Source organism: Heteronotia binoei, chromosome 19 (genome assembly GCF_032191835.1).
Source record: "Heteronotia binoei isolate CCM8104 ecotype False Entrance Well chromosome 19, APGP_CSIRO_Hbin_v1, whole genome shotgun sequence".
NCBI lineage: Eukaryota > Metazoa > Chordata > Lepidosauria > Squamata > Gekkonidae > Heteronotia > Heteronotia binoei.
Window position 1 is genome coordinate 43499076 of NC_083241.1, and position 27943 is coordinate 43527018.

A 27943-nucleotide genomic window follows, 5' to 3' on the forward strand; every position below is an offset into this window, starting at 1 on the left:
TGGGAATGCATGGCAAGAGAATTTATTTTCCAGCATGGCGGAAAAGTTCTTCAGCTCAGGCGTTCGCTCTTCGATCCCGTGGCACCCACGTGGCACACTTCCACGGCCGCTCCCAGGCGCTGCAGTTCAGCCAGCCAGAGCATCTGCTTGGGGGAGAGACGATCCCTGGGGCCTTTCACCTCCACCAGCTGAAAGAGGGAAAGAGAAAAGAAATCCCATTTCTACATCGGTCACCCTTCCGTTAGGCTCATTCCGACTTAAATCATTGCATGCCTGTTGGTCTTTTGGGAAAACGGAAGTACGAACGAGCCACAGAGGCTGCAATTCCACAGGAGGGCAGACGCTTTTGTGCCATTTTTTAAAAAACTGCGTGCGCGCACATCTGGAAGTCATGACAACATCTGGTGACTGACCCCTACTGGGGGCCAGGGGAATATTCAGGGAGGTGGCTGAATACAGCCTGGCCCTGCCCTCCTGACTGCTGGTATTCCAAGGAGGTCTCCCAACCCAAGGCCTTGCCAGAGACGACCCCCGCTTAGCTTCCGAGATCTGACCAGATACCAGGCTTGTGTGCCCAGGATTGCAACTGAAAAAAGGTCCAAGGCCCGATCCTTCATTTCAGAGGGCAGCTGGTGCTGGCGGAAGGGAGCGAAGAAGATGCCCCTTGCTGCCAGATTGCCTGGGCTACCCAAGTCAGAGCTGTGCTTTTGAAAGAAGTTTCTGGCTCTCGGGACTGTGGAGATAGACTTGCAAGCACACGAGGCAATGCTTGTTCCAGAGGGTAAGCGGATAAGAGAAGCCACGTCGGATCCTGCCAGTGGCCCAACTGGGATTTTACAAATTAATCATTTTAAAGCTAATTAATCAGCTGCACCCAGAGGGGCAAGTTACATTTGCCTTCTCCCCCCGCCCCTCCCAAGTAACTCTTTTCCCCTTCTGCTGTGCCTAAAATTTGCAGAACTAAATTCTGCAAAGAAAGTAATCTGCATGTAATTTCAGAACTGCAGAATGCAGAAATAGCTCTCCAGGGGATGGGGGGCGTGCCTGCTCAGACCTTCACTCGCATCTTCCCTCCCCATCTGCAGTCCTGGGACTGGCCTCAGAGATTTGCTCCAATTTTTAAAATTAGTGCTCTACTGGGTAATAGAGGACCCCTTAGCCCAGGTAACAAGCAGCCTCCAGACTTGCTAAAATAACCCAATACGCTCTAAGGGCTTCTCTATGCTTGTGGCCGCCGCCACCTCCTGTGGCAGTGAATTCCACATGTTAATCACCCTTTGGGTGAAGAAGGACTTCCTTTTATCCGTTAAGTTAAAATGGATAAAAGGAAGTCCTTCTTCACCCAAAGGGTGATTAACATGTGGAATTCACTGCCACAGGAGGTGGTGGCGGCCACAAGCATAGCCAGCTTCAAGAGGGGATTGGATAAAAATATGGAGCAGAGGTCCATCAGTGGCTATTAGCCACTGTGTGTGTGTGTATTTTGGCCACTGTGTGACACAGAGTGTTGGACTGCATGGGCCATTGGCCTGATCCAACATGGCTTCTCTTATGTTCTCGTTATTTTCAAACAATTTTATTAGTAACATATGGTAATAAATTTCAATTACATCATTAATAACTACTTTTTTTTTTAATCTATCCCATATATTACTTTCTACCCACCCCTCCCCCCTTACTTGACCTCCGCCGGTGTTCTATACTTAAAAGTATTAATATTAAAGGTACCCTTAATTAATAAGAACCAAAATTAATATCCTCCTCCCTCTTATACTTAATCATTATCAAAAATTGTCCAATGTCCTTTTGCTTTCCACTCTTTTTCTACATATCTTCTAAACTTTTTTCATTCCATCTTGAAAACTTCTAAATCATAGTCTCTTAAAATTCTTGTTAATTTATCCATTTCACTCCATGTCGTAACTTTACAATCCAGTCCCATTTCTCTGGTATTTTTTCTTGCTGCCACAACTGCGCATACATTATGTTCTTATGTTCTCTATTACCCAGTAGAGCACTAATTTTAAAAACGAAGCAAATATCTGAGGCTAGTTCCAGGACTACAGGTGGGGAGGGAAGATGCAAGTGAAGATCTAAGAAACTGTAATGCCAAATGTCACTTTTCGCTCTTTGCCAGACTCTTAAAAATCATGATTTTTAAGAGTCTGGCAAAGAGCGAAAAGTGACATTTGCTTCCCTGTGTAAAAAGTCCCGAATTCTCACTCGGTAACCGAGCTGGTTCCCATTTGGCCTTCCGAGGGAATGACTCTGCCCAATCTGACAACACGTCGCCGAATCGCACGGCCCGTGTCGTCTCCCGCGCAGCCAGGAGCGTACCTTGAAACGGCGATCCTCTGTTCTCCACACCACCAGGTCAGGCAGGCCGGCCCGGCAGTGGCGCAGGTCTCTCGACAGACGCCGACAGACGCCGCTCAGAAACGGGCCTCCGAAGCAGCGTGCCAGATTCTGCAAAAGACGGAGGCCTGGTTAGAAGCCGTGAAGGTTTCCAAGGGACAGGCTTCTCAGAGTCAAAGCTGGAGCTCCCGCCCTGAAAACTGTGTTGGTGTCTAAGGTACCTCTGGGCTCGAATCATCAAGCAACACTCAGGTTGGCAGGGTTCTCTTTCCCCACGCTGACCTGGGGAACTTCCTCACCTCTGTTACTGCCCAAAGAACCCTCCCCCTTCCTCACCTCTTTCCTCCTCCGCCAGAGAGCTTAAGGGGTGGCCATCCTGCAGCCTGGGAGCCGCGTATGGCTCTCAAAGCCCCCACCACCCCGTCAGATGGCTTGTAGAATGCATTTAAAGTTGCTTTCCTTCAGTATCTCCCTTACCCATCTATTTGCCTGCCTTCCTGCTCTCAAACATCTGCCATTCACATCTTGTGGCTCTCGAACATCTGATGTTTATTCTCTGTGACTCTTACATGAAGCAAGTTCGGCCACCCTCAACCTAAGGTGAACATATGTGATTAACATGTGGAATTCACTGCCACAGGAGGTGGCGGCGGCCACAAGCATAGCCACCTTCAAGAGGGGTTTAGATAAAAATATGGAGCACAGGTCCATCAGTGGCTATTAGCCACAGTGTGTGTGTATATATAAAAATTTTTGCCACTGTGTGACACAGAGTGTTGGACTGGATGGGCCATTGGCCTGATCCAACATGGCTTCTCTTATGTTCTTCTGTGACACAGTGTTGGACTGGATGGGCCATTGGCCTGATCCAACAGGGCTTCTCTTATGTTCTTATGTGACACAGAGTGTTGAACTGGATGGGCTATTGACCTGATCCAACAGGGCTTCTCTTATGTTCTTATGTGATACAGAGTGTTGGACTGGAGGGGCCATTGGCCTGATCCAACATGGCTTCTCTTATGTTCTTCTGTGACACAGAGTGTTGGACTGGAGGGGCCATTGGCCTGATCCAACAGGGCTTCTCTTATGTTCTTATGCGACACAGAGTGTTGGACTGGATGGGCCATTGGTCTGATCCAACATGGCTTATCTTATGTGACACAGAGTGTTGGACTGGGTGGGCCATTGGCCTGATCCAACATGGCTTCTCTTATGTTCTTATGTGACACAGAGTGTTGGACTGGATGGGCCATTGGTCTGATCCAACATGGCTTCTCTTATGTGACACAGAGTGTTGGACTGGATGGGCCATTGGCCTGATCCAACATGGCTTCTCTTATGTTCTTATATGCAATGGGCACACCTCTGCCCCCGGGGATCTCAGCACGGCCTCCTTTCACCGGCAGCATCAGGCAGAGAAACGTCTTTCCCAACACCCGCAACCTGAAATTCTTTTCTACAGATAAACCACCTGCTCTGACATTGAGCCGTGGGTTACAAATTAAGATTATCTTAAAGCCCTGTTAATTCATCCTACGAATGCAAGGAATGCTGTTTGCATAAATGCCATGCGGTAATATACATCCAATCCCGCTTGGGGGTTGGCAACTCCAGCCCCAATGCCACCGGAGGAGGATCTGTGGGTCCTGGCTCCTACCTGCACCTGCTCAAGGGAAGAGAACAGCTCCCAGCTGACCAGCGCTGTCGCTTTGCCCTTCTGGGTGTTCCAGACCTGGCCAATCCACTCCGTCAGGGTTTCCGGTGAAACAGCCTGCATTTCCCGAAGCCGGGCCTCAATAGCCTCTTTCCGGTTCTCATAAAAGCTGTCGGTGTACAGATCCAGGGGGTGGGACTGTGGGGAAACAACACAGACTGCTTAAGCACCTTTGGTTCAGACCAGAAACGGGCTTTCTTGAAAGGGGTTCATCTGGATTTTCAGGAGAGGGAAGGGGTCTCCGGGAGCCCCATATGGGCCGCAGCAACTGGTGATCTTCGCAGGTTATTCAGCTGTGCTCATAGCATGATTTGGTCAATTAAACTGGGAAGGAATCAAATTCCAACCAAGAAGAAGAGATTGGATTTATACCCCACCCGTTACTCAGAGTCTCAAAGCAATTTACAATCTCCTTTCCCTTCCCCTCCGCACAACAGATCCCCTGGGAGCAATACTCCCCCTAAACTGCAGAGTCTTGGGAGCAAAAATTCTACCTTGTGAGCCACTGGCATTAAAGTTGTGAGCCTCTGCATAAATTAGTTCGCTGTGGGGTCATTTTTCCTGAGCTGAAACAAAAAATTGTGAACCAGAGGCTAAATAACTGAGCTAGCTCACACTAACTCAGCTTACAGGGAACATTGCCTGTGAGGCAGGTGGGGCTGAGAGAACTCTTTTTTATTATTATTATTATTAAATTTTATTTGTATCCCGCCCTCCCCGCCTAGGCAGGCTCAGGGCGGCTTGAGAACTGCTCTTGAGAGAACAGCTCTGAGAGAACAGGGACTGATCCACGATCACCCAGCTGGCTGCTTGGGGGGAGGGGGAGAAGAGTAGGGAATCAAACTCGGTTCTCCCTGATTAGAGTCCAAACATTTAACCACTACACCAAACCGCCTCTCAAATTGGAAGGAACGTTGTACGCCCTGACTTGGATAGTCCAGGCCAGCCTGATCTCATCAGATCTCAGAAGCGAAATAAGGCCATATTTGGATGGGAGACGGCTAAGGAAATCCACGGTTGCTACGCAGAGGCAGGCAATAGCAAACCACCTCTGTTGGTTGGTTCTGGATGGACCAAGCTAGCCCAAACTTGTCAGAAGCTAAGCAGGGTCAGTTCTGGTTTGTACCTGGATGGGAGTCCGCCAAGGGAAGTCCAGGTTGCTACGCAGAGGCAGGCAACAGCAAACCACCTCTGATCGTCTCTGGCCTTGAAAAACTTAGAGTCCCCATAAACCGGCTGCAACTTGAGAACAAAACGCACACATGCACACCTCACCTGATAAGGATTCCGGAAGACATCGGGGATTCCATCCATGAAGAGGACGTCCCACATCAGGAGGCCGTAGAGCGTGCTGAACGTCGACCCTTCGCCGTGAATGCCTGAATCAGATGTGCAGATGCAGTGGCCGTGAGACTCGTTTTTGTTAAAACTAGGATCAATCAACCCCACAAAGTCGTGAATGAACTTCTGAGTTCCTCAGATCTCTTCACCAGTTGGATGCTCAGTACAGAAGGGGGGTGGGGCGGAGATGACAAGAAAAGGGGATGGAGGGAGAGATCAGGGCATGATGGGAAAGCCGAAGATGTGTTCAAACTTGGGGGTCAGGGAGATGATCTTCTAGCCAACCAGCTCCGTCACCTACAATACTAGTCACCATCATCGCAGCTATTTTGGGATATTTTAAGTGGCAGAGATAAAAATCAATCTCTGATGTCTAGTTATCAATATATATCAGACACACACTTTGTATCCAAGTATTTGTGGACGTCAGTACAATTTCTTTGTCATCTGGGGAATCTCATCTCAGAACATTCTAACAGGAGTGTCAAACCTGTGGCCCAGGGGCCAAATCAGGCCCCTCGAGGGTTCCTATCAGGCTCCCAAGTGACTGGCTGTCATCTGCTTCCATCTCCCTTGCTTTGCCAGGCTTGCTCAATCACATAGGAGCTACAAATCAAAGCCTCTATTTTCTCCATTGGCTGAGGCTCCTCCCTTGGGGAGGAAGTGAGGAGGGGGAGATACAGCTTGCTTTGCCAGGCTCTCTCAATCGCAGAGCTGAGCCAAGCCTCTCTTGCTTCTGTGGGCTGAGGCTCCTCTCTTCTCTCCCTCTCTTCCTTCTGTTGGCTGAGGCTCCTCTCCCTCCTGGTCCCCTGGGGAAGGAAGGGAAAGAGCCAGAGCTTCCTTTGCCCAGTTCCCTGGATCCCATGGGAGAAATACAAAGAAAGCACCTTTAAGCCCAACAAGCGCTAATGTTTTAAGCGTGTTTTATTTTAAGTTTTTAGGAAAAAAATATCTTTAATTGTGTTTGTCTGTGTCCTTTATAAAGTTTATATCTCTGCTACCTAATCTTAAATAGGTACACACATGGCCCGGCCCGACAAGGTCTCATTTATGTCACATTACGCCTTCATAACAAAATGAGTTCAACACCTGTTCTAGAACTTAAAAACAAAATGTGGGACACTTCCACAAGCCAATTTTTTTAAAAAAATGTATCAAGGTTTCTTTTGCAGCTCATGCGTCATTGCCTACTTTTTTTATCTCATGAAAGGCCAACGGCATGCTGGGAATTATTAGGAAGGGAACTGAAAACAAATCAGCCAGTATCATCATGCCCCTGTATAAATCGGTGGTGCGGTCTCATTTGGAAGACTGTGTACAATTCTGGTCACCGCACCTCAAAAAGGATATTATAGCACTGGAAAAAGTGCAGAAAAGGGCAACTAGAATGATTCAAGGGTTGGAACACTTTTCCTATGAAGAAAGGTTAAAACGCTTGGGACTCTTTAGCTTGGAGAAACGTCGACTGCGGGGTGACATGATAGAGGTTTACAAGATAATGCATGGGATGGAGAAAGTAGAGAAAGAAGTCCTTTTCTCCCTTTCTCACAATACAAGAACTCGTGGGCATTCGATGAAATTGCTGAGCAGTCAGGTTAAAACGGATAGAAGGAAGTCCTTCTTCACCCTAAGGGTGAATAACGTGGAATTCACTGCCACAGGAGGTGGTGGGGGCTACAAGCATAGCCAGCTTCAAGAGGGGGTTAGATAAAAATATGGAGCAGAGGTCCATCAGTGGCTATTAGCCACAGTGCGAGCCTGCAGCAGATGTGGACTGCTGCACCCTTCTTAAATATTCGTTCACGAAGTCAAGCCGAGAGATAGAGATGTGTCTGTGTACACACACACGGCCACTGTGTGACATAGAGTGTTGGACTGGATGGGCCATTGGCCTGATCCAACATGGCTTCTCTTATGTTCTCTTATGAAGGGAGCGCATTGACTCACAAAAGCTTAGACCTGGAAGATCTTTCGTTGCCCCTTCACCAACTCTGAGGAATGACCTGCCCCTAGCAGCCGAGCCCCACCTCCACATCCACAGGACTCTTTCTGGGTTCTGTTTCTTGGCTACAGAGTGGATGGCTCATACCGTACCTTGGTCAAAGCCCTTCTGCCTGTAGTGACCCAAGGCCAGTTCCTCTACGGAGCACACGACCACGGACAGCTCCCGGTCTTCTCTCCCGTCTTCCGGGCCCAGGTCTTCCGTGATGAACACCGACTTCCCCGTCCCAGTTTGCGGGCAGAGTTTGCCTTTGATGGTAACCTGAGCAAGAAAGAGACGCTCCGGTGAAGAGCTGAACTGGCCTGAACCTGCTCAGGAAATGAATAAATAAATATCCTCCTTGCTTGGAGGACCAGAGAAAAAGCTGGCGGGGAGAAAATTCAGAGCCAGTGTTTCCAACAAAACTAGTAAAATACCGCTGAGAGGCGGAAGGCTGAAAAAGGTGAGCAAAACCTCCCATGCAAAACTAAAGGGGGCTGTGTATTGGGGGGGTGGAGCTCAAAGAGGTGGGGGGCAGGCAGGGAGAGAAGCACCTCAGAAAGGAACCAGAGACAGGAGCCGTACAGAATCCTAGAGCTGGAAGGGACCTCCAGGGTCATCTAGTCCAACCCCCACACACAATGCAGGAAACTCACAAATACCTCCCTCTAAGTTCACAGGATCCTCATTGCTGTCAAATGGCCATCTAGCCTCTGCTTTAAAAACCTCCAAGGAAGGAGAGTCCACCACCTCCCAAGGAGGAAGCCTGTTCCACCGAGGAACTGCTCTATCAGAATCATAGAGTTGGAAGGGACCTCCAGGGTCATCCAGTCCAACCCCCTGCACCATGCAGGAAACTCACAAACACCTCCCCCTAAATTCACAGGATCTTCATCGCTGTCAGATGGCCACTTAGCCTCTGTTGAAAAACCTCCAAGGAAGGAGAGCCCACCACCTCCTGAGGAAGCCTGTTCCACTGAGGAATCGCTCTAACAGTCAGGAAGTTCTTCCTAATGTTGAGCCGGAAACTCTCTTGATTTAATTTCAACCCCTTGGTTCTGGTCCTGCCTTCCGGGGCCACAGAAATTCCACCCCATCCTCTAGATCAGGGGTGGTCAACCCCCAGGCTATGGACTGGTATTGGTCCGTGGCCTGTTAGAACCGGGCCATGAGTTGTATAATTATTTCAATATATATTACAATGTAGTAATAATAAGACAACGACAACATTGGATTTATATCCTGCCCTCCACTCCAAATTTCACAACAGACACCCTGTGAGGTGGGTGGGGCTGAGAGAGCTCTTACAGCAACTGCCCTTTCAAGGACAGCTCTGCGAGAGCTATGGCTGACCCAAGGCCATTCCAGCAGCTGCAAATGGAGGAGTGGGGAATCAAACCCGGTTCTCCCAGACAAGAGTCCACACACTTAAACACCACACCAAACTAAAAGAAATAAAGTGCACAATTGTAACATCCTGAAACTATCCCCCCCCCCCCCGCCCCAGTCCATGGAAAAATTGTCTTCCACAAAATCGGTCCCTGGTGCCAAAATGGTTGGGGACCGCTGCTCTATATGACAGCCCTTCAAGAACTTGAAAATGGTGATCCTATCACCTCTCAGCCACCTCCTCTCCAGACTAAACATCCCCAGCTCCTTCAACCTTTCCTCATAGGACTTGGTCTCCAAACCCCTCACCGTCTGTGTCACAGAAGAATATAAGAGAAGCCATGTTGGATTAGGCCAGTGGCCCATCCAGTCCAACACTCTCTGTCTCTTAAGAACATAAGAGAAGCCCTGTTGGATCAGGCCAATGGCCCATCCAGTCCAACACTCTGTGTCACATAAGAACATAAGAGAACCCCTGTTGGATCAGGCCAATGGCCCCTCCAGTCCAACACTCTCTGTCACTTAACATAAGAGAAGCCCTGTTGGATGAGGCCAATGGCCCATCCAGTCCAACACTCTGTGTCACACAGTGGCCAATATATGTGTGTGTGTGTGTGTGTATACACAAACACACACACATACATATATATACTGTGGCTAATAGCCACTGATGGACCTCTGCTCCATATTTTTATCCAATCCCCTCCTGAAACTGGCTATGCTTGTAGCCGCCACCACCTCCTGCGGCAGTGAATTCCACATGTTAATCCCTCTTTGCAATCAGCTGTGTTCCACAATTTTTGCACTCTGTCGATACAAGACTTTTGCATTTCTTACAATGCTGTTTTCCCTGAACTTCTGGCTAGGAGCATCTATTTCAGGATTGATGCCGCGCTATCTGGATGCCACGCTTGGGGGTCCGGCTGCCTCCTGTTTCTGTGCTTGGAAGGCGCTGCTGCCCCCGTCCCATTCTTCTCTGCGGCGCCACCCCCCCCCCCCCCGAGAGCTGTCGCAGGCAGACAGACCTGCCTTCAGAGAAAGGCAGCCGGGAGGGTGTGGGCGGAGGCAATGAGAGCAGTTTTTCCCCAGCCAGAGAACAGACGTCTTGGACAGTCCCCAGACTGAGTCAAACTGCCAACAAGGGCAGGGGGGCGGAAATGCCACGCTTTTAACATTTTTAGCTTGCTGCTTAATCGGAATTACCAAGCTCAAATTGGAGTCTGTATCTCTGAATACCAAGTTGCACGACATAGAACAAAAGACTCCAGCCTATGAAGAGGGCTAGATCCGGGGAGGGGAGGGAAGGGCACGGGGGCAGCCGTGCTGGTCTGAAGCAGACAGAAACTGTGGCAGCACAGTAATAATGATAATAAATTTTTATTTATACCCTGCCCTCCCCGCCAAGACAGGCTCAGGACAGCTATTGAATATATTCAGAGAGTATTGAATATAAACCCAAAACAACTGCGCCCAAAATACCAAACACTTGATTCAAACTTTAAAAATTCTCATGACATGCAAGTGCACAAGCATCGAGGAATTCTCACGAAAACAATTAAAAATAAAACAGTCCCGTGCAGAGAGTCCCATAAAGAATACGTCCACTTCAGTGGGTGACTCCGAAGAAATTCACAAATCTTCACCTGGTAAGTTCACTCCAAAGTCATACAAAGAACGGAGACCATCCGCAGATACCAGCTTCAAAGGAAAATCCAGCTTCACAAGATCACCACCTTGATACCACGTTTCACTGATTACAGCTTCTTCATAAGCCAAACAAATACCCTTGCAAAGTCATCTTGACGAGTTCTCGTACACGCCCATTTTCTGTTTCTCAAGTGAGCCCACCTTTAAGACCGACCAAGTGTTCCCCCCTATGAATAAACCTTGGTTGATCTTAAAGCTGGACTCAAGACTTTGCTCCAAGCAGGGCTGTTTTTGATCCTCTAAATTTCTCCCCCGGCCTTCCTCACCAGTCTCACACTCTGCCTTCAGTCTCTTTTTCTGTGGTGTCGCAGACTGTCAAACCCAGATGCGGGGGGCTAGCTCCTGAGATCTGCTGAGATCTTTAGGACACAGATATAAGCAGAGGTCATAGAACCATAGAGTTGGAAGGGACCTCCAGGGTGATCTAGTCCAACCCCCTGCACAATGCAGGAAACCCACAAATACCTACCCCAAATTCACAGGATCTTCATCGCTGTCAGATGGTCATCCAGCCTCTGTTTAAAAACCTCCAAGGAAGGAAGTTCCAAGGAGGAAGCCTGTTCCACTGAGGAATCTCTCTAACAGTCAGGAAGTTCTTAACGTTGAGCCGAAAACTTTTCTGATTTAATTTCAACCCACTGGTTCTGATCCTACCTTCTGGGGCCACAGGAAACAATTCCACACCATCCTCTATAGGACAGCCCTTCAAGGATTTGAAAATGGTGATCATATCACCTCTCGGCCGCCTCCTCTTCAGGCTAAACATCCCCAGCTCCTTCAACCTTTCCTCATAGGACTTGGTCTCCAGACCCCTCGCCATCTTCATCACCCTCCTCTGGACCCCTTCCAGCTTGTCTATATCCTTCTTAAAATATGGTACCCAAAACTGAACACAATACTCCACGTGAGGTTTTACCAGAGCAGAGTACAGCGATACCATCACATCACGTGATCTGGACACTATACTTCTGTTGATACAGCCCAAAATTGCATTTGCCTTTTTAGCCACCGCATCACACTGTTGACTCATTTTCAGTGTATACTCCACTAAGACCCCTAGATCCTTTTCGCACCTACTACTGCTAAGACAAGTCTCTCCCATCCAATAACTACGCATGGGATTTTTCCTACTGAATTGCAGAACTTTACATTTATCCCTGTTAAAATTCATTTTATTGATTTTTAGCCCAGTTTTCCAGCCTGCCAAGGTCATCCCGGATCCTGTTTCTGTCTTCTTCTGTGTTTACAACCCCTCCCAATTTAGCATCATCTGCAAATTTAATAAGCATTCCCTCTATTCCTTCATCCAAAATCGTTTATAAAGATGTTGAACAAAACAGGTCCCAGGACAGACCTGCTACTGCCTGCCTCTGCAGACAGACCTTGGACTTCCTCGGTGGTCTCCCATCTGAATACTAACCAAGGCCAACTTTGCTTAGCTTCCAAGATCTGATGAGATCAGGCTAGGCTGTGCCCTCAAGATCAGAACGAAGCACAGCGCAGCAATGCCCACCTCCGCTGTACCATTTTATGTGTGTCGTTTCTCCCCTAACAAGGACCCCAAGCGGCTGGCCTCCTCCTCCTCCTCCTCTCCTCCGCTTTAGCCTCACAACAACCCCGCGAGGCAGCTTAGGCTGCGAGAGTGCAAATGGCCCAAGGTCACCCAGCGAGCTTCCACGGCACGAGTGAGGATTCGAACCCAGGTCTGGCCCTCTTCAGCACTACACCACACATTTCCTTACACGGATCGTTCCCTCTACGTGGAAAACTCACACGGGGCACCAAGCCTGATGGGCTAGATTTCTTTTTGCGGGGAGGGTTTGGACTGGGCTAGAAATGCGACACTCCCCACCAATGGGGTCTCAAAGGCCCCCACCTGTTTTACCACCCGAGTCCAGCAAACTGCACGCTTGTTTGCCTGAAATCCCAATCAGATCCCAACCATAAACCCAGTCGGGTTTCAATTAAGGGCGGGAAGGTACCAGCTGGATACCAGGAAAAACTTTTTTACGGTACAAGTTGCTCAGCAGTGGAATCGGCCAACGAGGGAGGTGGGGAGCAGTGCTCCTGCTAAGCTGCGGAGCCTTGTGAGCAAAAATTCTACTTTGTGAGCTACTGGAATAAAAGTTGTGAGCTGCTGCGTCGATTACTTTGCTCTAGGGCCGTTTTCCCTGGGCTAAAACAAAACGGTGTGAGCCAGAGCCTAAAAAACTGTGAGCTAGCTCACACGAACTCAGCTTAGAGGGGACACTGGTGGTGAGCTGCCCCTCACTGGCAGTCTTGAAGCAGCAGGGGGACAGACGCTTGTCAGGGATGCTCAAGACTGACCCTGCGTTGAGCAGGGGGCTGGACTAGAGGGCCTCCACGGACCCCTTCCAACTCTGTGTGATTCAAGGACTGTCTACATTCAGGTTCCTCTCCTTGCATGCTCCCTCAAGCTTCTGGTGGAAGAAGAGGTGAGATATAAATAGGAAAATAGCAAGAGACTCCCCTAAGACAAGAAACACAGGAGCTACTGACATGTGTGACGTCGTCCACTGAAATCACCGGCAGGTCTTGAAGGAGACGGTTCTGTTTCTTACAAGCCGGGGACTCTCTCATCCGCTGGGCCCGCTGGGAGAGGGCCAGGCGGTGGCCTGTGCGCACAAACGGATCCAGGAGGCCTCTCCGGATGCAGCCGATGGCCTAGCAGAAAAGCCGCAGTTGCACAGAGGAAATGAGTGGCTTGATCCAACATGGCTTCTTTTATATTATGTCTTGGGCAGTGAAGCTCTGTATTTTTAGTGCTGGGAGGGGGGGGCAGAGTGGGAGGGGGTCTGGAATTCTGGTCCTGCTGGTGGATCCTCTGATGGCTCCTGGGTTTTGGCCACTGTGTGACGCAGAGTGTTGGACTGGAGGGGCCTGATCCAACATGGCTTCTCTTATGTCCTTATGTGACACAGAGTGCTGGACTGGATGGGCCATTGGCCTGATCCAACATGGCTTCTCTGATGTCCTTATGTGACACAGAGTGTTGGACTAGATGGGCCATTGGCCTGATCCAACATGGCTTCTCTTATGTCCTTATGTGATACAGAGTGTTGGACTGGATGGGCCATTGGCCTGATCCAACATGGATTCTCTTATGTTCTTCTGTGACACAGAGTGTTGGACTGGATGGGCCACTGGCCTGATCCAACATGGCTTCTCTGATGTTTTTATGTGACACAGAGTGTTGGACTGGATGGGCCATTGGCCTGATTCAACATGGCTTCTCTTACGTTCTTATGTGACACAGAGTGTTGGACTGGATGGGCTACTGGCCTGATCCAACATGGCTTCTCTGATGTCCTTATGTGACACAGAGTGTTGGACTGGATGGGCCACTGGCCTGATCCAACATGGCTTCTCTGATGTTCTTATGTGACACAGAGTGTTGGACTGGAAGGGCCACTGGCCTGATCCAACATGGCTTCTCTGATGTTCTTATGTCCAGTACAAAGTGTTGGTTATTACCTTTAAAGCCCTATATGGCCGAGGACCTGCCTACCTAAGGGACCGTCTCTCCCCGTATGAACCCCAGAGGGCACTGAGGTCAGCAAGTAAAAACAGAATGACCATCCCTGGGCCGAGAGAGGCCAGGCTCCAAAGCACCAGGGTGCGAGCCTTTTCAGTTGCGGCACCTGCACTGTGGAACCAGCTCCCGGAGGAGGTGCGGGCCCTGCGGAACCTCGACCAGTTCCGCAGGGCCTGCAAGACTGCCCTTTTTAGACGCGCCTATAATGATACGGACTGCTGAGTTGCAATGAACGAAGAACCGCCATCTTTAACACCATTTAAACTGGCAGAATCAGCGCCAGAACAGCTATTACTGCCAGATATATATATAATGTAATGTAAATTAAGTATTTTAATTGAATTAACGGGTTTTTATGTGTAATTTTAATTGTTAATCTAATGTTTTACTATTTATGTTAATATATTACTTACTGTTAGCCGCCCTGAGCCGCTTTGCGGGGAGGGCGGGGTAGAAATAAAATTTATTATTATTATTATTATTATTATTATTATGTGACACAGAGTGTTGGACTGGAAGGGCCACTGGCCTGATCCAACATGGCTTCTCTGATGTTCTTATGTGACACAGAGTGTTGGACTGGAAGGGCCACTGGCCTGATCCAACATGGCTTCTCTGATGTTCTTATGTGACACAGAGTGTTGGACTGGAAGGGCCACTGGCCTGATCCAACATGGCTTCTCTGATGTTCTTATGTGACACAGAGTGTTGGACTGGAAGGGCCACTGGCCTGATCCAACATGGCTTCTCTGATGTTCTTATGTGACACAGAGTGTTGGACTGGATGGGCCATTGGCCTGATCCAACATGGCTTCTCTGATGTCCTTATGTGACACAGAGTGTTGGACTGGATGGGCCATTAGCCTGATCCAACATGGCTTCTCTGATGTTCTTATGTGACACAGAGTCTTGGACTGGAAGGGCCACTGGCCTGATCCAACATGGCTTCTCTGATGTTCTTATGTGACACAGAGTGTTGGACTGGATGGGCCATTGGCCTGATCCAACATGGCTTCTCTGATGTCCTTATGTGACACAGAGTGTTGGACTGGATGGGCCATTGGCCTGATCCAACATGGCTTCTCTTATGTTCTTATGTGACACAGAGTGTTGGACTGGATGGGCCATTAGCCTGATCCAACATGGCTTGTCTTATGTTCTTTTGTGACTCAGAGTGTTGGACTGGATGGGCCATTGGCCTGATCCAACAGAGCTTCTCTGATGTTCTCTTACTTGGCGCCTTGAAGCCAGTGATCAATATTTCCTTTATTATAAGAGAATATCTCTGCTTGCATCACTGTATTAGTGCATCCAGGGCTCTCTGTACAGGGCCTACTGTAAGCTCTGGGAGGACTGGCTACATCAGGGAGGTGTGGCTTAATATGCAAAAGAGTTCCTGCTACAAAAAAAGCCCTGCGAGCATCCAACCAGGATCGCAAACCCAGCTGGAGTCAAAGGACAGCGACGGGGACGTTACCTTCTCGGTCTCTTTCAAGTGCTGGTGCAGATTAAGGGCCAGGCGGTCCCACCAACGGCCTCTGCTGTCGATACAGTAAACGTCTTGAGCCAGGAGGTCCTCCAGCTGCTCCACCGCCCCCTGCAGGCAAGAGGGGGCTCCCCGTTAGAACCAGGCAGAAATCTGCCTCCCACCCAACCGCCATGTTGACCACTGAGGGGAGGGAGAGGCTAAAGAGGTGTACAAAACTACACACGGGATAGAGAAGGGAGAGAAAGAAGCCCTGTTGTCACTTTCTCACAGTGCAAGAACTTGGGGGCATTCGATGAAATTAACAAGTAGGTGGCTTGGAACAGACCAAAGGAAGTCTTCCTTCACACCCAAAGAGTCACAAACAGATGGAATTCACTGCTGGACGTGGTGGCTACAAGCATAGACAGTTTCAATAGGGGACTGGAGAAAATCTGGAGCAGAGGTCCATCAGTGGCTGTTAGCCACAAGTTATAGATGGAACACCCTGTCTGTGATGCTCTGTATTCTTGGTGCTTGGGGAGGGGGACCACAGTGGGAGGGCTTCTGGCCCTGCTGATGGACCTCCTGGTGGCCCCTGGGTTTTGGCCACTGTGTGACACAGAGTCTTGGACTGGATGGGCCACTGGCCTGATCCAACATGGCTTCTCTTATGTTCTTCTGTGACACAGTGTTGGACTGAATGGGACACTGGCCTGATCCAACATGGCTTCTCTTATGTACTTATGCGACACAGAGTGTTGGACTGGATGGGCCATTGGCCTGATTCAACATGGCTTCTCTTATGTTCTTATGTGACACAGAGTGTTGGACTGGATGGGCCACTGGCCTGATCCAACATGGCTTCTCTTATGTTCTTATGTGACACAGAGTGTTGGACTGGATGGGCCACTGGCCTGATCCAACATGGCTTCTCTTATGTTCTTCTGTGACACAGAGTGTTGGACTGGATGGGCCATTGGTCTGATCCAACATGGGTTCTCTTAGTGTGACACAGAGTGTTGGACTGGATGGGACACTGGCCTGATCCAACATGGCTTCTCTTATGTTCTTATGTGACACAGAGTGTTGGACTGGATGGGCCATTGGCCTGATCCAACATGGCTTCTCTTATGTTCTTATGTGACACAGAGTGTTGGACTGGATGGGCCATTGGCCTGATCCAACATGGCTTCTCTTATGTTCTTCTGTGACACAGAGTGTTGGACTGGAGGGGCCACTGGCCTGATCCAACATGGCTTCTCTTATGTTCTTATGTGACACAGAGTGTTGGACTGGATGGGCCATTGGCCTGATCCAACATGGCTTCTCTTATGTTCTTCTGTGACACAGAGTGTTGGACTGGAGGGGCCACTGGCCTGATCCAACATGGCTTCTCTTATGTTCTTATGTGACACAGAGTGTTGGACTGGATGGGCCATTGGCCTGATCCAACATGGCTTCTCTGATGTTCTTCTGTCTGGGGCAGTGATGCTCTTTATTCTTGATGCTTGGAGGGGGCACAGTGGGAAGGCTTCTAGTGTCCTGGTCCCACTTGTGAACCTCCTGATGGCACTTGGGAGTTTTTTGGCCACTGTGTAACACAGAGTGTTGGACTGGATGGGCCACTGACCTCAACCAACATGGTTTCTCTTATGTTCCTATTTATTTTATTTCATTTCATTAGATTTGTATCGCACCCTCCCCTTACGGGCTCAGGGCGGCTAACAACAACATGTCTGGGGCAGTGATGCTCTGTCTTCTTAGTGCTTGGGGAGCAAGCGTGGGAGGGCTTCTAAAGTTCTGGCCCCACTGGTGGACCTCCTGGTGGTCCCTGGGTTTTGGCCACTATGGGACACAAAGTGTGGGACTGGAGGAGCCGCTGGCCTGACCCAACATGGCTGCTCTAATCCTGAAGGAAACACAGATCTTTAGGATAGCACGAGCCATCTTGGATTCCCAGCTTCTTACCTGATAGAGGTGAAGCCTCTGTAAGATCTCGACCCCCCGTGACAGGATCCGGGTATACACCCACCCAAATGTGAAGCACCGCAGGTATTCTGGGAGGGCTGCGTGATGCCTACCGGAAAAGCACAGTTCGTATAACACAAGAAGGTTTTCCAATTCAGAAAGGGAAAGGAAAAAAGAAAGAGGTCCCCTGTGCAAGCACCAGTCGTTTCCGACTCTGGGGTGACGTTGCTTTCACAGCGTTTTCAGGGCAGACTTTTTACAGGGTGGTTTGCCATTGCCTTCCCCAGCCTTTTACACTTTCCCCCCAGCAAGCTGGGTCCTCATTTTACCGACCTCGGAAGGATGGAAGGCTGAGTCAACCTCGGGGCGGCTACCTGAAAACCCAGCTTCCGCTGGGGATTGAACTCAGGTCGTGAGCAGAGCTTAGGACTGCAGCTTTAACACTCTGCGCCATGGGGCTCTTTAAGAGCTTAAGGAAAGGAAAGGTCCCCTGTGCAAGCACCAGTCGTTTCTGACTCTGGGGTGACGTTGCTTTCCCAACGTTTTCACGCCAGACTTTTGACAGGGTGGTTTGCCACTACCTTCCCCAGTCCTCTACGCTTCCCCCCCCCCCCCCCAGCAAGCTGGGTACTCCTTTGACCGACCTTGGAAGGATGGAAGGATGAGTCAACCTGGAGCTGGCTACCTGAACCCAGCTTCCGCCGGGGATCGAACTCAGGTCGTGAGCAGGGCTTAGGACTGCAGTACTGCAGCTTTAACACTCTGCAGATTCAGAAAGCTGACTGCCAAACTCTACCTGTAGTCAAGTGCTGATCCTCACCTGCTGTCTGAACCCTCCCCTCAATGTGTCGGTGACAAAAACAATTTTATGAGGAAGCCCCCGCGGTTCCGTTCGAAGCCCCTGTGAGCTGCCTGCTGAACAGCAAACGTAGCTCCTCGTTAGGGGACTGGGGCCCGTCAAAACTGAGATACCATCCTGATAGTGGGAACTGCCAATCGCTGCTTAGTCTTAAAGCTAAAAAACGAGGATTTGGTGCCTCTGTGTGTGTGTGTTCCTCAAGCTGTCTGAGCACTACAGTTGCCTACAAATTCTCTTGCAAGATTTTCTGAGGCATGCCAGGAAGGCGCATCCCTTCGTCCCCACGTCACCTCCGTAAACCCTGAATCCTCAAAGCTTCCAAAAACAGGCAACTTCATGGGCTTTGGCCTATTTACAACCAAAAGCACGGGTCTCCTTTTCACAGCTGTGCCAGAAACAAGATCCTGCTTCTGTCCCTCGCAAGTGACTTTTCCCTCTCGCGCCAGAGATCATACCTCAAAGAAGGATACGTCCCCAATTCCCGCCAGGTTTCTTTCGCCGCCTCGTACAGCCGGTACGCTTCTTCCCAGTCTCGATTCGCCACAGCCGCGGAGACGTCGCTGGAGGTGTGCACAGCAGTGGCGTATCTGGGGGAAATTATTCTTGCTGTGATTTTTTTTTTCCCGGGGAGTCGAATGCCCTGTCATCACCTGCACAAGCAGGGCATGCTGCAGCCCCCAAACCCATGCCTTGCATCCCAATGCCTATCTGGAAGCCCCAGGGGCATAAGAAGTGACCAATACTCCCTTGGGGGGCCATAGTGGCCTTGCTGCAGGTTTGTCACCAGCTAGAGGTGGCACAGCAGGGCTGGGCATACTTTATTCAGGGGAGCAAGATACCCAGAGAGCAAGACGTGGCATAGCCCTCTCCCTGGCAAATGTGGTCTGGTCTCTCCCTTCCTTTCTCCCCTCCTGGAGGAGAAGCAGGAAGGGGCAGACGAACCCCCTCTCCGTCTTTCCTTCTCCCGATCTAAAGCAAGGGTGTCCGACTCCTTTGTTATGAGGGCCAGATATGACATAAATGAGACCGTGTCGGTCCAGACAATGTCGGTCCAGGCCACGTGTACGTACCAATTTAAGATCTGGTAGCAGAGATATAACCTTTATAAAGGACACAGGCAAACACAATTAAATATTTAAAAATAAAATTAAAATAAAGCATGATTAAGACGTTAGCACTTGTTGGTCTTAATGGTGCTGCCTTTGTATCCTTCCCGTGGGACCCAGGGAACTGGGCAAAGGAAGCTCTGGCTCTCTCCGTCCTTCCCCAGGGGACCAGGAGGGGGAGGAGCCTCAGCCAATAGAAGGGAGAGAGGCTTGACTCAGTCGCTCTGCTGTGCGATTGAGGGAGCCTGGCAAAGCAAGCTCTCCCTCCCCGCTTCCTCCCCAAGGGAAGAGCCTCAGCCAATGGAGAAAATAAGAGGTTTTGCTCTCTAGCTCCTGTGCGATTGAGCAAGCCTTGCAAAACAAGCTGTGATGCAGAAGGAAGCAAGAGAGAGGGAGGGAGAAGGAAGCAGATGGCAGCCAGTTGCTTGGGGGGCTTGATAGGAGCCCTCCGGGGGCCTGATTCGGCCCCTGGGCCACATGTTTGACACCTCTGATCTAAAGGAAACCCCAAGGCGCCAAACGAGATCAAGCCCCACAAGACGGACCACCGGCCCAGCTTCCTACCTGAGGAAGTCCTCCCGATCCTGAAATATCAGACGTTCCATCTTGACCACGTAAGCGGGGAAAGCCGTGCGGCCCAGGTTGACCAGCAGCAGGGTGGAGAGGGCTTTCTGGCCGCCGCTCCCAGCCTCCTCCTCCTCCATCGGGTCGGTCAGGGTGAAGAGCAGCAGCACCCGGGAGAAGACGTCCCGCGGGCCTCTACAGAGCCGGATGGACTTCCTGGCCAGCTCCTTTGCCCTGGCAACCGAGCACAGATTGACTCCCCTGTCTTTCACATGGGGCATACTTCATGGTTATTTTCACAACGGCAAAAAAGGGTGGTTCAGGGGAGGCCACGGTCTGAACCTTGAACCAAATTGAGCCAAAAGGGGCTCAGTCTGGTGAGTTCGGTTCCCCTTTCCCCAGGAAACTGTCCTAGAAGGGTTAAATGCCCTAGAAGCCATTTAATCCTTTGGTTGAGCTCCCCACCACTTTGGGGGGAGGGGGGTAAAGCGAAGCTGAAGGGTTTAATGGCGGCCAGCCATTTAACCCTTTGGTTTAGCTCCCCGCTGCTTCAAAGGGGGGAAAGAAAAACTGAAGGGTTAAACGGTGAACCCGCTCAGCAATCAGGTGTAAACGGCCGGCCCCAAACAGCCGAACCGAACAAAAGTCCAGTGAACGTTCAAGGGAACTTCCTGAACTCCAGAGTGGCCCAAGTTTGGCCCAAATTTTGGTTCATCAGCCGGTTCACGCCCCCCTCCATACTTCACTTATACTCTTTCTCCCCACCAGGGACCCCAAAGCAGCCTTTACCTCTTCAGAATCACGCTGCCGAGGCCCGACTCCTTGCTGCTGAAGATGGAGCGTTGCTTGGCCAGCTTGCGGAAGTCTTCCAGAAGCTGCTGCTTTGGAGCGTTGGGGTTTGCCAGGTGGAAAGTCTGGGCCAAGGTTTTCAACTCGGGGGCGGAGAGCAGGTCGAGGACTTCGGCCAGGTCCTGCAACTCCGAGTCTGCAGAGGCACAGAGAAGGACGCAAGGACCATCTCAAGACGTCTTCCCGCGGGTGAGCAGACCAAGAATCCTGCACGGCAGTCTTCTTTTAAGTAAAACATGAAAGCGGCAAGTGCTGGAACCCAGAGGTTTTTTTCCCCCCTGCCCTTTCCGTACAAAAGCCCTTCATTCCCCCCTCCAGCCATCCCAAATTATCATCTACAGGCCCTGCAACTGTTAACACCCCAAATGCTGCTACAACACCAAGGGGGGAAATGAACGGTGCAGTTCACAAATGGCCTCTTGTCGTCTGAGGACCCTTGCAGATATAACTTGGGGTATCAGAAAGAGTTCTGAGACCACCGGTAGTATCTAATCTCTAAAGGTAAAGGTAGTCTCGGGTGACATCGCATCATGATGTTTTCACGGTTTGCCGTTGCCTTCCGTAGTCATCTACACTTCCCCCCCAGCAAGCTGGGGACTCATTTTACCGACCACGGAAGGATGTAAGGCTGAGTCGACCTCGAGCCGGCTACCTGAAAACCCAGCTTCCACCAGGATCGAACTCAGGTTGTGAGCAGAGAGGTTGGACTGCAGCTTTACCACTCTGCGCCACGGGGTTCTAATCTCTAAGGCCAATAAATATACTTGGGAATAAAGAGAAAAGGAGCTGAGTCCTTTCTGGAGCATACTGATCCACCTAACTCTTTAAGGAGTTACCTTTTTTAAAAAAAAAGATAATAATGCTCCCCATATTAGAAACATAGAGCTGGAAGCATCCTAGGGGTCATCTAGTCCAACCCCCTGCACAATGCAGGAAATTCAGTCTCCCCCGCCCCCCGCCATTCCCCCGGTGACCCCTGCTCCACGCCCACAAGATGGCAAGGAAAAAAAAACCCCTCCAGGATCCCTGGGCCAATCTGTCCTGGAGGAAAGTCCCTTCCCGACTCCGAAACGGCAATCAGCATTACCGTGGGCATAGGAGAAAGGGCCCTGATCACCTGCTCATCCCTTCTCACCCTCCCTGTCCCGATCGGCCAAAATTCGCAAAACCAGCACTGCTGCCAGATGGCCATCTAGCCTCTGCTTAAAAACCTCCAAAGGAGAGCCCACCACCTTCCGACAAAACCTGTTCCACTGTGGATCCCCCCCTCTGATCATCAGGAAGTTCCTTCTAATGCTTATCCCAAAACTCTTCTGATTTAATTTCAAATTAATTTTGATTTACTTTCAAATTCGATTTAATCTTTTCAACTCCCTGCCTGCAGAAAGCTAGCAAAATTTTTTTTTTAAAAAAAAATACCATTCTTGCTTGCCTTTTCCTGAGGAGCTAGCTTTCAACTTGCAAGTTGTTCCTCAGGATTTCTTTTTTTTAAAGAAGGCTTGCATTTCTGAATTCCATTGCACGATATTGCTGAACAGGCAGCCCGGCAGGCTTTTTAGTCAAGGGACATACCTGGCTCTAGGAATCCGGTTCTAATGAGCTCTTCGATGTACGGAGACAAATCATCACCAATCTCGGCATATTTTAGCTTGCTGGTTTTTATCCAGCTCAGTTTGCGCTGGAAAAGCCTGACGTACAACTTCTGTCCACCAGCTGAAGTTTCAGTATGGGGAGAGGAAGGAAAGACAAGAGTGAGAAGTGCTTTTGAGGGCCAGAGTGCATGCTGGGAGAATTACTGCAGACGTCTGACACTGCTTTAACAAAACAATGGCCAAATAAAATCCAAGGCCCAAATAAAATCCAAGGACAACAACCTTTAACATGCAACGAAATGAATTCATTCCTGGTCCTCAGTCATTATAAGGGAAGCAAGAAACGCAAAGCAAAAACCTGTCCCCATCTCCTCTCTGCTGATGGTTGTTGCTTCAGACCAATGTGGCTGCCCACGCTCTAACCACTCTCCCAGGCTGCCTCTGCTACTGTCCAAACATCCGTCAGCAGCTCTTGTGCTAGCTGGAACTGGGGCTATGTGGTTTGGCTGGGTCTGCCCCGATACGCCCTCTTGCGATCAAAAATTCTGCTTTGTGAGCTACTGGCACTGAAGTTGTGAGCTGCTGCATAAATGAGAAGAATATATTGGATTTATATCCCGCCCTCCACTCCGAAGAGTCTCAGAGCGGCTCACAATCTCCTTTCTCTTCCTCCCCCACAACAGACACCCTGTGAGGTAGATGAAGATATTGGATTTATATCCCGCCCTCCACTCCGAAGAGTCTCAGAGCGGCTCACGATCTCCTTTACCTTCCTCCCCCACAACAGACACCCTGTGAGGTGGGTGGGGCTGGAGAGGGCTCTCACAGCAGCTGCCCTTTCAAGGACAACCTCTGCCAGAGCTATGGCTGACCCAAGGCCATTCCAGCAGGTGCAAGTGGAGGAGTGGGGAATCAAACCCGGTTCTCCCAGATAAGAGTCCGCAAACTTAACCACTACACCAAACTGGCTCTGAGTTTGCTCTGGGGCCATTTTTCCTGAGCTAAGACAAAAACGTGTGATCCACAGCCTAAGAAACTGTGAGTTAGCTCACACTTACTCAGCTTAGAGGCAACACTGGTCTGGACAGTGTTTGAGATGGGTTGGTCCTGTAACAAGTTCCCAGAGTATTCTACACAGCTTTTGGAAGCTGCTGGTGAGCTACGGAAAAGCCAAGCTGAACTCCGGTGTGGCTGGTAGTTTCCAACCCAGGCAGTGGCAACGACCACAGCTTACTGGATCACTGCCAACCCCACCAGAGCTCCACGGCCATCGAGTGCCCCACTCCACTGCCCCAACCTGCCCCCTCCCCAAAGGTGGAACAGCAAGCCAGGTACCTGACAGCGCGTAGAACTGATCAGCCAGCAGCAATTCACACTCATCAAACAGCCTCACGTCGTCCGACTCCTCCAGCACGGCTCGCACGACCCTCAGAAAGTTCTGGAGGTAATACGGGTGCCCTCCTGAGTCTGCCGCGGAGGCAGACGGATCGGGGAGCGTCCCAGGAACGGCGCCACTCGTATTCTCAGAAGTCAGTCTTTCAGAAGGCCTCGTGTGGCCATCAGCTGTTTCATTCCTTAAATCTGGGTGTTCTTCCACAGGAAGCTGTTTTGAGTCCCCTCTACGAAAGGAGGATTTCCGGGTCCGCCTAAAGGGCGTCGGTTTTGCAGGAGTCGGCAGGACGCTCTTGCCGGATGGCCCTGCTTCACTGTGAGCGGCTGTATGCGTGCCGTGTTGACCGGGACTGGGGAATGGGTCTGTGGGACTCTCGGGCTGCTCTCTGCCCCCTCCTGGTGGCAGGGCAAGGTCACTGCAATCGAGATCGTCCCAAGGAATTAAAACGCAGGCAGAATCGTCCAAGCTAACCTGGGCTGTCTCCGCATCACAGCCTCGCGCTACGTCCGCAGTTCCCGTCAAGCTTGTTAACCTGTCTTTGGGGCTACGCTGTTCTTCAGAGCTTGAAAAAGGAAAGCAGTTTTCTTTCTGGGAACCGCTCTCCAGTGTGGCATCGCCTAGGTGACATTCTCCGGCACTGCCTGGAGTCAGACAGCTCTTGACATGTTTGCGCCCCACGCTGCCCCCCTGGGCACACCGCCTCCTGGACAGCTTTGACGCCAAACTCCCCAGAGAGATGTTTTTCACTGCTCGGACTGCAGGGACACCATCGCTCCCTCTCAGGCTAGCGTCCCTTTCAAAATAAGGGCTTGTCCCTTCCCCATCCCCCAGTTTCCTTTTAAGACTGCAGCTTTCCGGGGGTGTCGGGTTCTTCTTCGGGGTCGAGGGGCTCTTTGCAGAGTCGGGGCTGGAACAGCTGGGCCGCTTGCCTTCGGAAGTACCCGCAGCTGATGCGGTCTCTACCAGAATCACGTCACCATCAGCACCACAGTTCCGCTGACATACTTCATCCATATGCTGGTTGATCTGGTATCGGGACACCGCCTGCCCGCACAGGGGACAGGGCACCGTGGAAGGGGGAGCCTTATTAAAAAACGAAACGATAGAGACAGAAGGTGACGCATCTCCCACTTCCTGCCCGGACTTCTTGCTGGCTGTTTTCCTGATTTTGTCACCTCGGGATAAGCTTCTTTGAGGCCTTTTATGGCCCGGAACGCCATTTTTGGCCATTGCAAGGACCTCGGATGCGTGAATCCCTTAACGTGAGGCCGTTTCACACAGTCTGGTAAGGGGGAAACGTTGGCTGCTGCTTGTTACTGAGCATTTTCCGTGGCCTTGCCTGTAAAAGGAAAAGAAGAAAGAGAGAAATTAGGGACAATGAAGTGAGAAGTGGCTCCTCAAAGCCCATCCCAAATTTTCCAGTGCTCCGGGACTCGTGCTCTTTTCTGCTGCTACGGACAGACTAACACGGCTTCCCATCTTGATCTTTAGCCACAAGGTTAACTGGGTAGGCTTGTGCCAATTGCTGTCTTCTGCCTTACTTTTGTATGATCTTTGAATACGTGCTGCTGCTTTCTACGGAGTGAAACCCCTGGTCTATCAGGCTCAGACTGGCTGCCGCTCTCCAGGGTCTCAGGCAGAGCGGCCTTTCCCATCACCTGTTGCCTGGTCCTTTTAACTGGAGATGCCGGGGATTGAACCTGGGGCCTTCTGCATGCGCAGCAGAGGCTCTGCCCCTGAGCCATGGCCTTTCCCTCTCGGGAACATAAAGCAATCACATGCCCCAAGACCTTAGCGTAGGAAACATTCTGGTCTTACATGGAAGCCTCTCAGCTATATATTGGAGTCCAAATAACTAAGAGCCATTGGCCCCCAACATGCAAAAGCTCTTTGTTACATACTGGGTCCAATACATGAGGAGGCTCTTGTATAGTGATCAGAGCTCTTTGTTAGTGATTCAGCATGTTTACTAGGTGACTAGAATACTGCTAAGCAGCAGAACGCACAGCAATATATACAGTTGGGGCAGGAGAAACCCCGCCCTCAAGCAGAAACCCTCTCATGATTGCACCCTTTTTGGATCCTTCCTTAGACTATGCATCCTCGTTGGCAGATCCTAGGATCCTCTGATTTTGTTGTTCTTCAGTCGCAGTCGAGTCCGACTCTTTGCGACCCCGTGGACCAAGTCACGCCAGGCCCTCCTGTCTTCCACCATCCTCCAAAGTCTGCTCAAATTCGTGTTTGTTACAACAGTAACGCTGTCCAGCCATCTCCTCTTTTGCCGTCCCCTTCTTCTTTTGCCTTCTGTCTTTCCCAGCATCAGGGTCTTCTCCAGGGAGTGCTCCCTTCTCATTGGGTGGCCAAAGTATTTGAGCTTCAGCATCTGACCTTCCAGGGAACAGTCTGGGTTGATTTCCCTTAGGACTGACTGATTGGATCTTCTTGCAGTCCAAGTCTTCTCCAGTGAGTGCTCCCTTCTCCTTTGGTGCCCAAAGTATTTGAGCTTCAGCATCTGACCTTCCAGGGAACAGTCTGGGTTGATTTCCCTGAGGACTGACTGACTGGATCTTCTTGCAGTCCAAGGGATTCTCAAGAGTCTTCTCCAGCACCACATCTCAAAAGCATCTATTCTTCTGCTCTCGGCCTTCCTTGTGATCCAGCTCTCACAGCCATACATTACTACTGGCAATACCATTGCTTTGACTATATGGACTTTTGTTGGCAGGGTGATGTCTCTATTTTTTATTATACTGCCTAGACTAAATGTGATCCACTGGAGAAGGAAATGACAAACCACTCCATTATCCTTGCCAAGAAAACCTTGCCATGAACAGAAACAAAAGGATGCTCTGACACTGCCTTCCATTTGGCCAGTTTGAATGATGCAGCCAATCAGGATGCAAATCTTTGGATCCTCTGGGCCTACTGCGTTGCGCCTCACGCTCAGGACAGTACACCCAACATATCCAGGCATGCCTTCACATCCATAGCACTCTCAGAGGTTCACAAATATAGCTTTTCCCCTTTAAAAAAGAAAAGAAAAGCAAAAATTGGCGACCCACATTTTAAGCACCAGAGAGGAATAATCAAGCATCAGAGAGAACACCCAATAAATAGAGAACCCATAGAAAGGTCCAAACAGAGAAGTGGTGGAAGGAGAAAAGAGCTGAACAGCGAGTCCTCTTTCCTCCCTGGAGCCAGCCTGTGCGCCTAGACAGGCCATTGCAAGTGAGTTAAAATGATAAATAAATGGGGGGGGCGTGAGGTGGAAGCAGCCTCGGAGGGCAATGCAATGCAGGAAAAAGCGCATGCAATGCAGTGCACGAATATGCAACACGAGGTTGGGAATGCAAAACAAAAAAAATAAATGCAGAACCGCTTACGAAATCCCCTCCCTCGGCCGCTTCCTTGCAATTTCAGGCGCCATCGGGAGGCGCGCAGGCGCACAAGCAGCCACGGCCACCCGGGCAGCGCGAGACCACGCCGGTCCAGTTGAGAAAAAGGAGACTGAGTGCGCATGCGTTGTGGGGGAAACCGGTCTTCGGCTTCCTCTCCGCAGTCAGGCAGAAGCAATGCAAGGCAAATCAGGCGTGGCAGGTCGATGACGGAGTAGTCGATTGCCCACCTGCCTTGGTGAGTAGATAGGAGCCCGCAAGAGGAGGGCGGGAAACAAATCTAATGCAATAAATAAAATAACACTGGGATTTGCACAAGGGAAGGGGTCTGCAATTTGCGCATGCCTCCCCGCACGGAGGGGGGAGAGGCTCTTCTATTTTTTTAAAAAAATGTAATTAAAAAAGGAAAATTTGGATTTGCATCCCGGGGCTGCAATTTGTGTATGCACTGGGGGAGGGGACTTTCCCGTTTTTCTTTTCCTTATAGAGCAAAGCAGGGCTTTTTTTGTAGCAGGAACTCCTTTGCATATTAGGCCGCACACCCCTGATGGAGACAATCCTCCAAGAGCTGACAGCAGGCCCTGTAATAAGAGCCCTTTTGGGGACATCTGGACATGCAAAGGAACATCTGGGCATACACAGCAGCAGCAGAAGTCTGGAGTTGGTGCATGTTCCAGCTGTACATCTGGTCCCCCAGAGTATGCCT

The 27943-nt window shown here is 50.3% G+C and overlaps 1 protein-coding gene across 1 annotated transcript; it reads right to left on the bottom strand.

Annotated features, from left to right (window-relative positions):
* FAN1 (FANCD2 and FANCI associated nuclease 1) lies at nucleotides 1-27335 on the bottom strand. Its single transcript, XM_060259960.1, has 14 exons — nucleotides 27226-27335; nucleotides 23785-25181; nucleotides 22430-22570; nucleotides 20798-20993; nucleotides 20009-20242; nucleotides 18794-18925; nucleotides 17480-17588; nucleotides 15521-15640; nucleotides 13008-13172; nucleotides 7505-7673; nucleotides 5345-5448; nucleotides 4013-4207; nucleotides 2338-2466; nucleotides 1-188 (listed from the first exon to the last, which is right to left on the bottom strand). The coding sequence occupies exons 2-14, from the start codon at nucleotides 25070-25072 to the stop codon at nucleotides 51-53; spliced, it is 3120 nt and encodes a 1039-aa protein (XP_060115943.1). The 5' UTR covers nucleotides 25073-25181; nucleotides 27226-27335; the 3' UTR covers nucleotides 1-50.
* Between the last annotated feature and the right edge of the window lie 608 nt (nucleotides 27336-27943).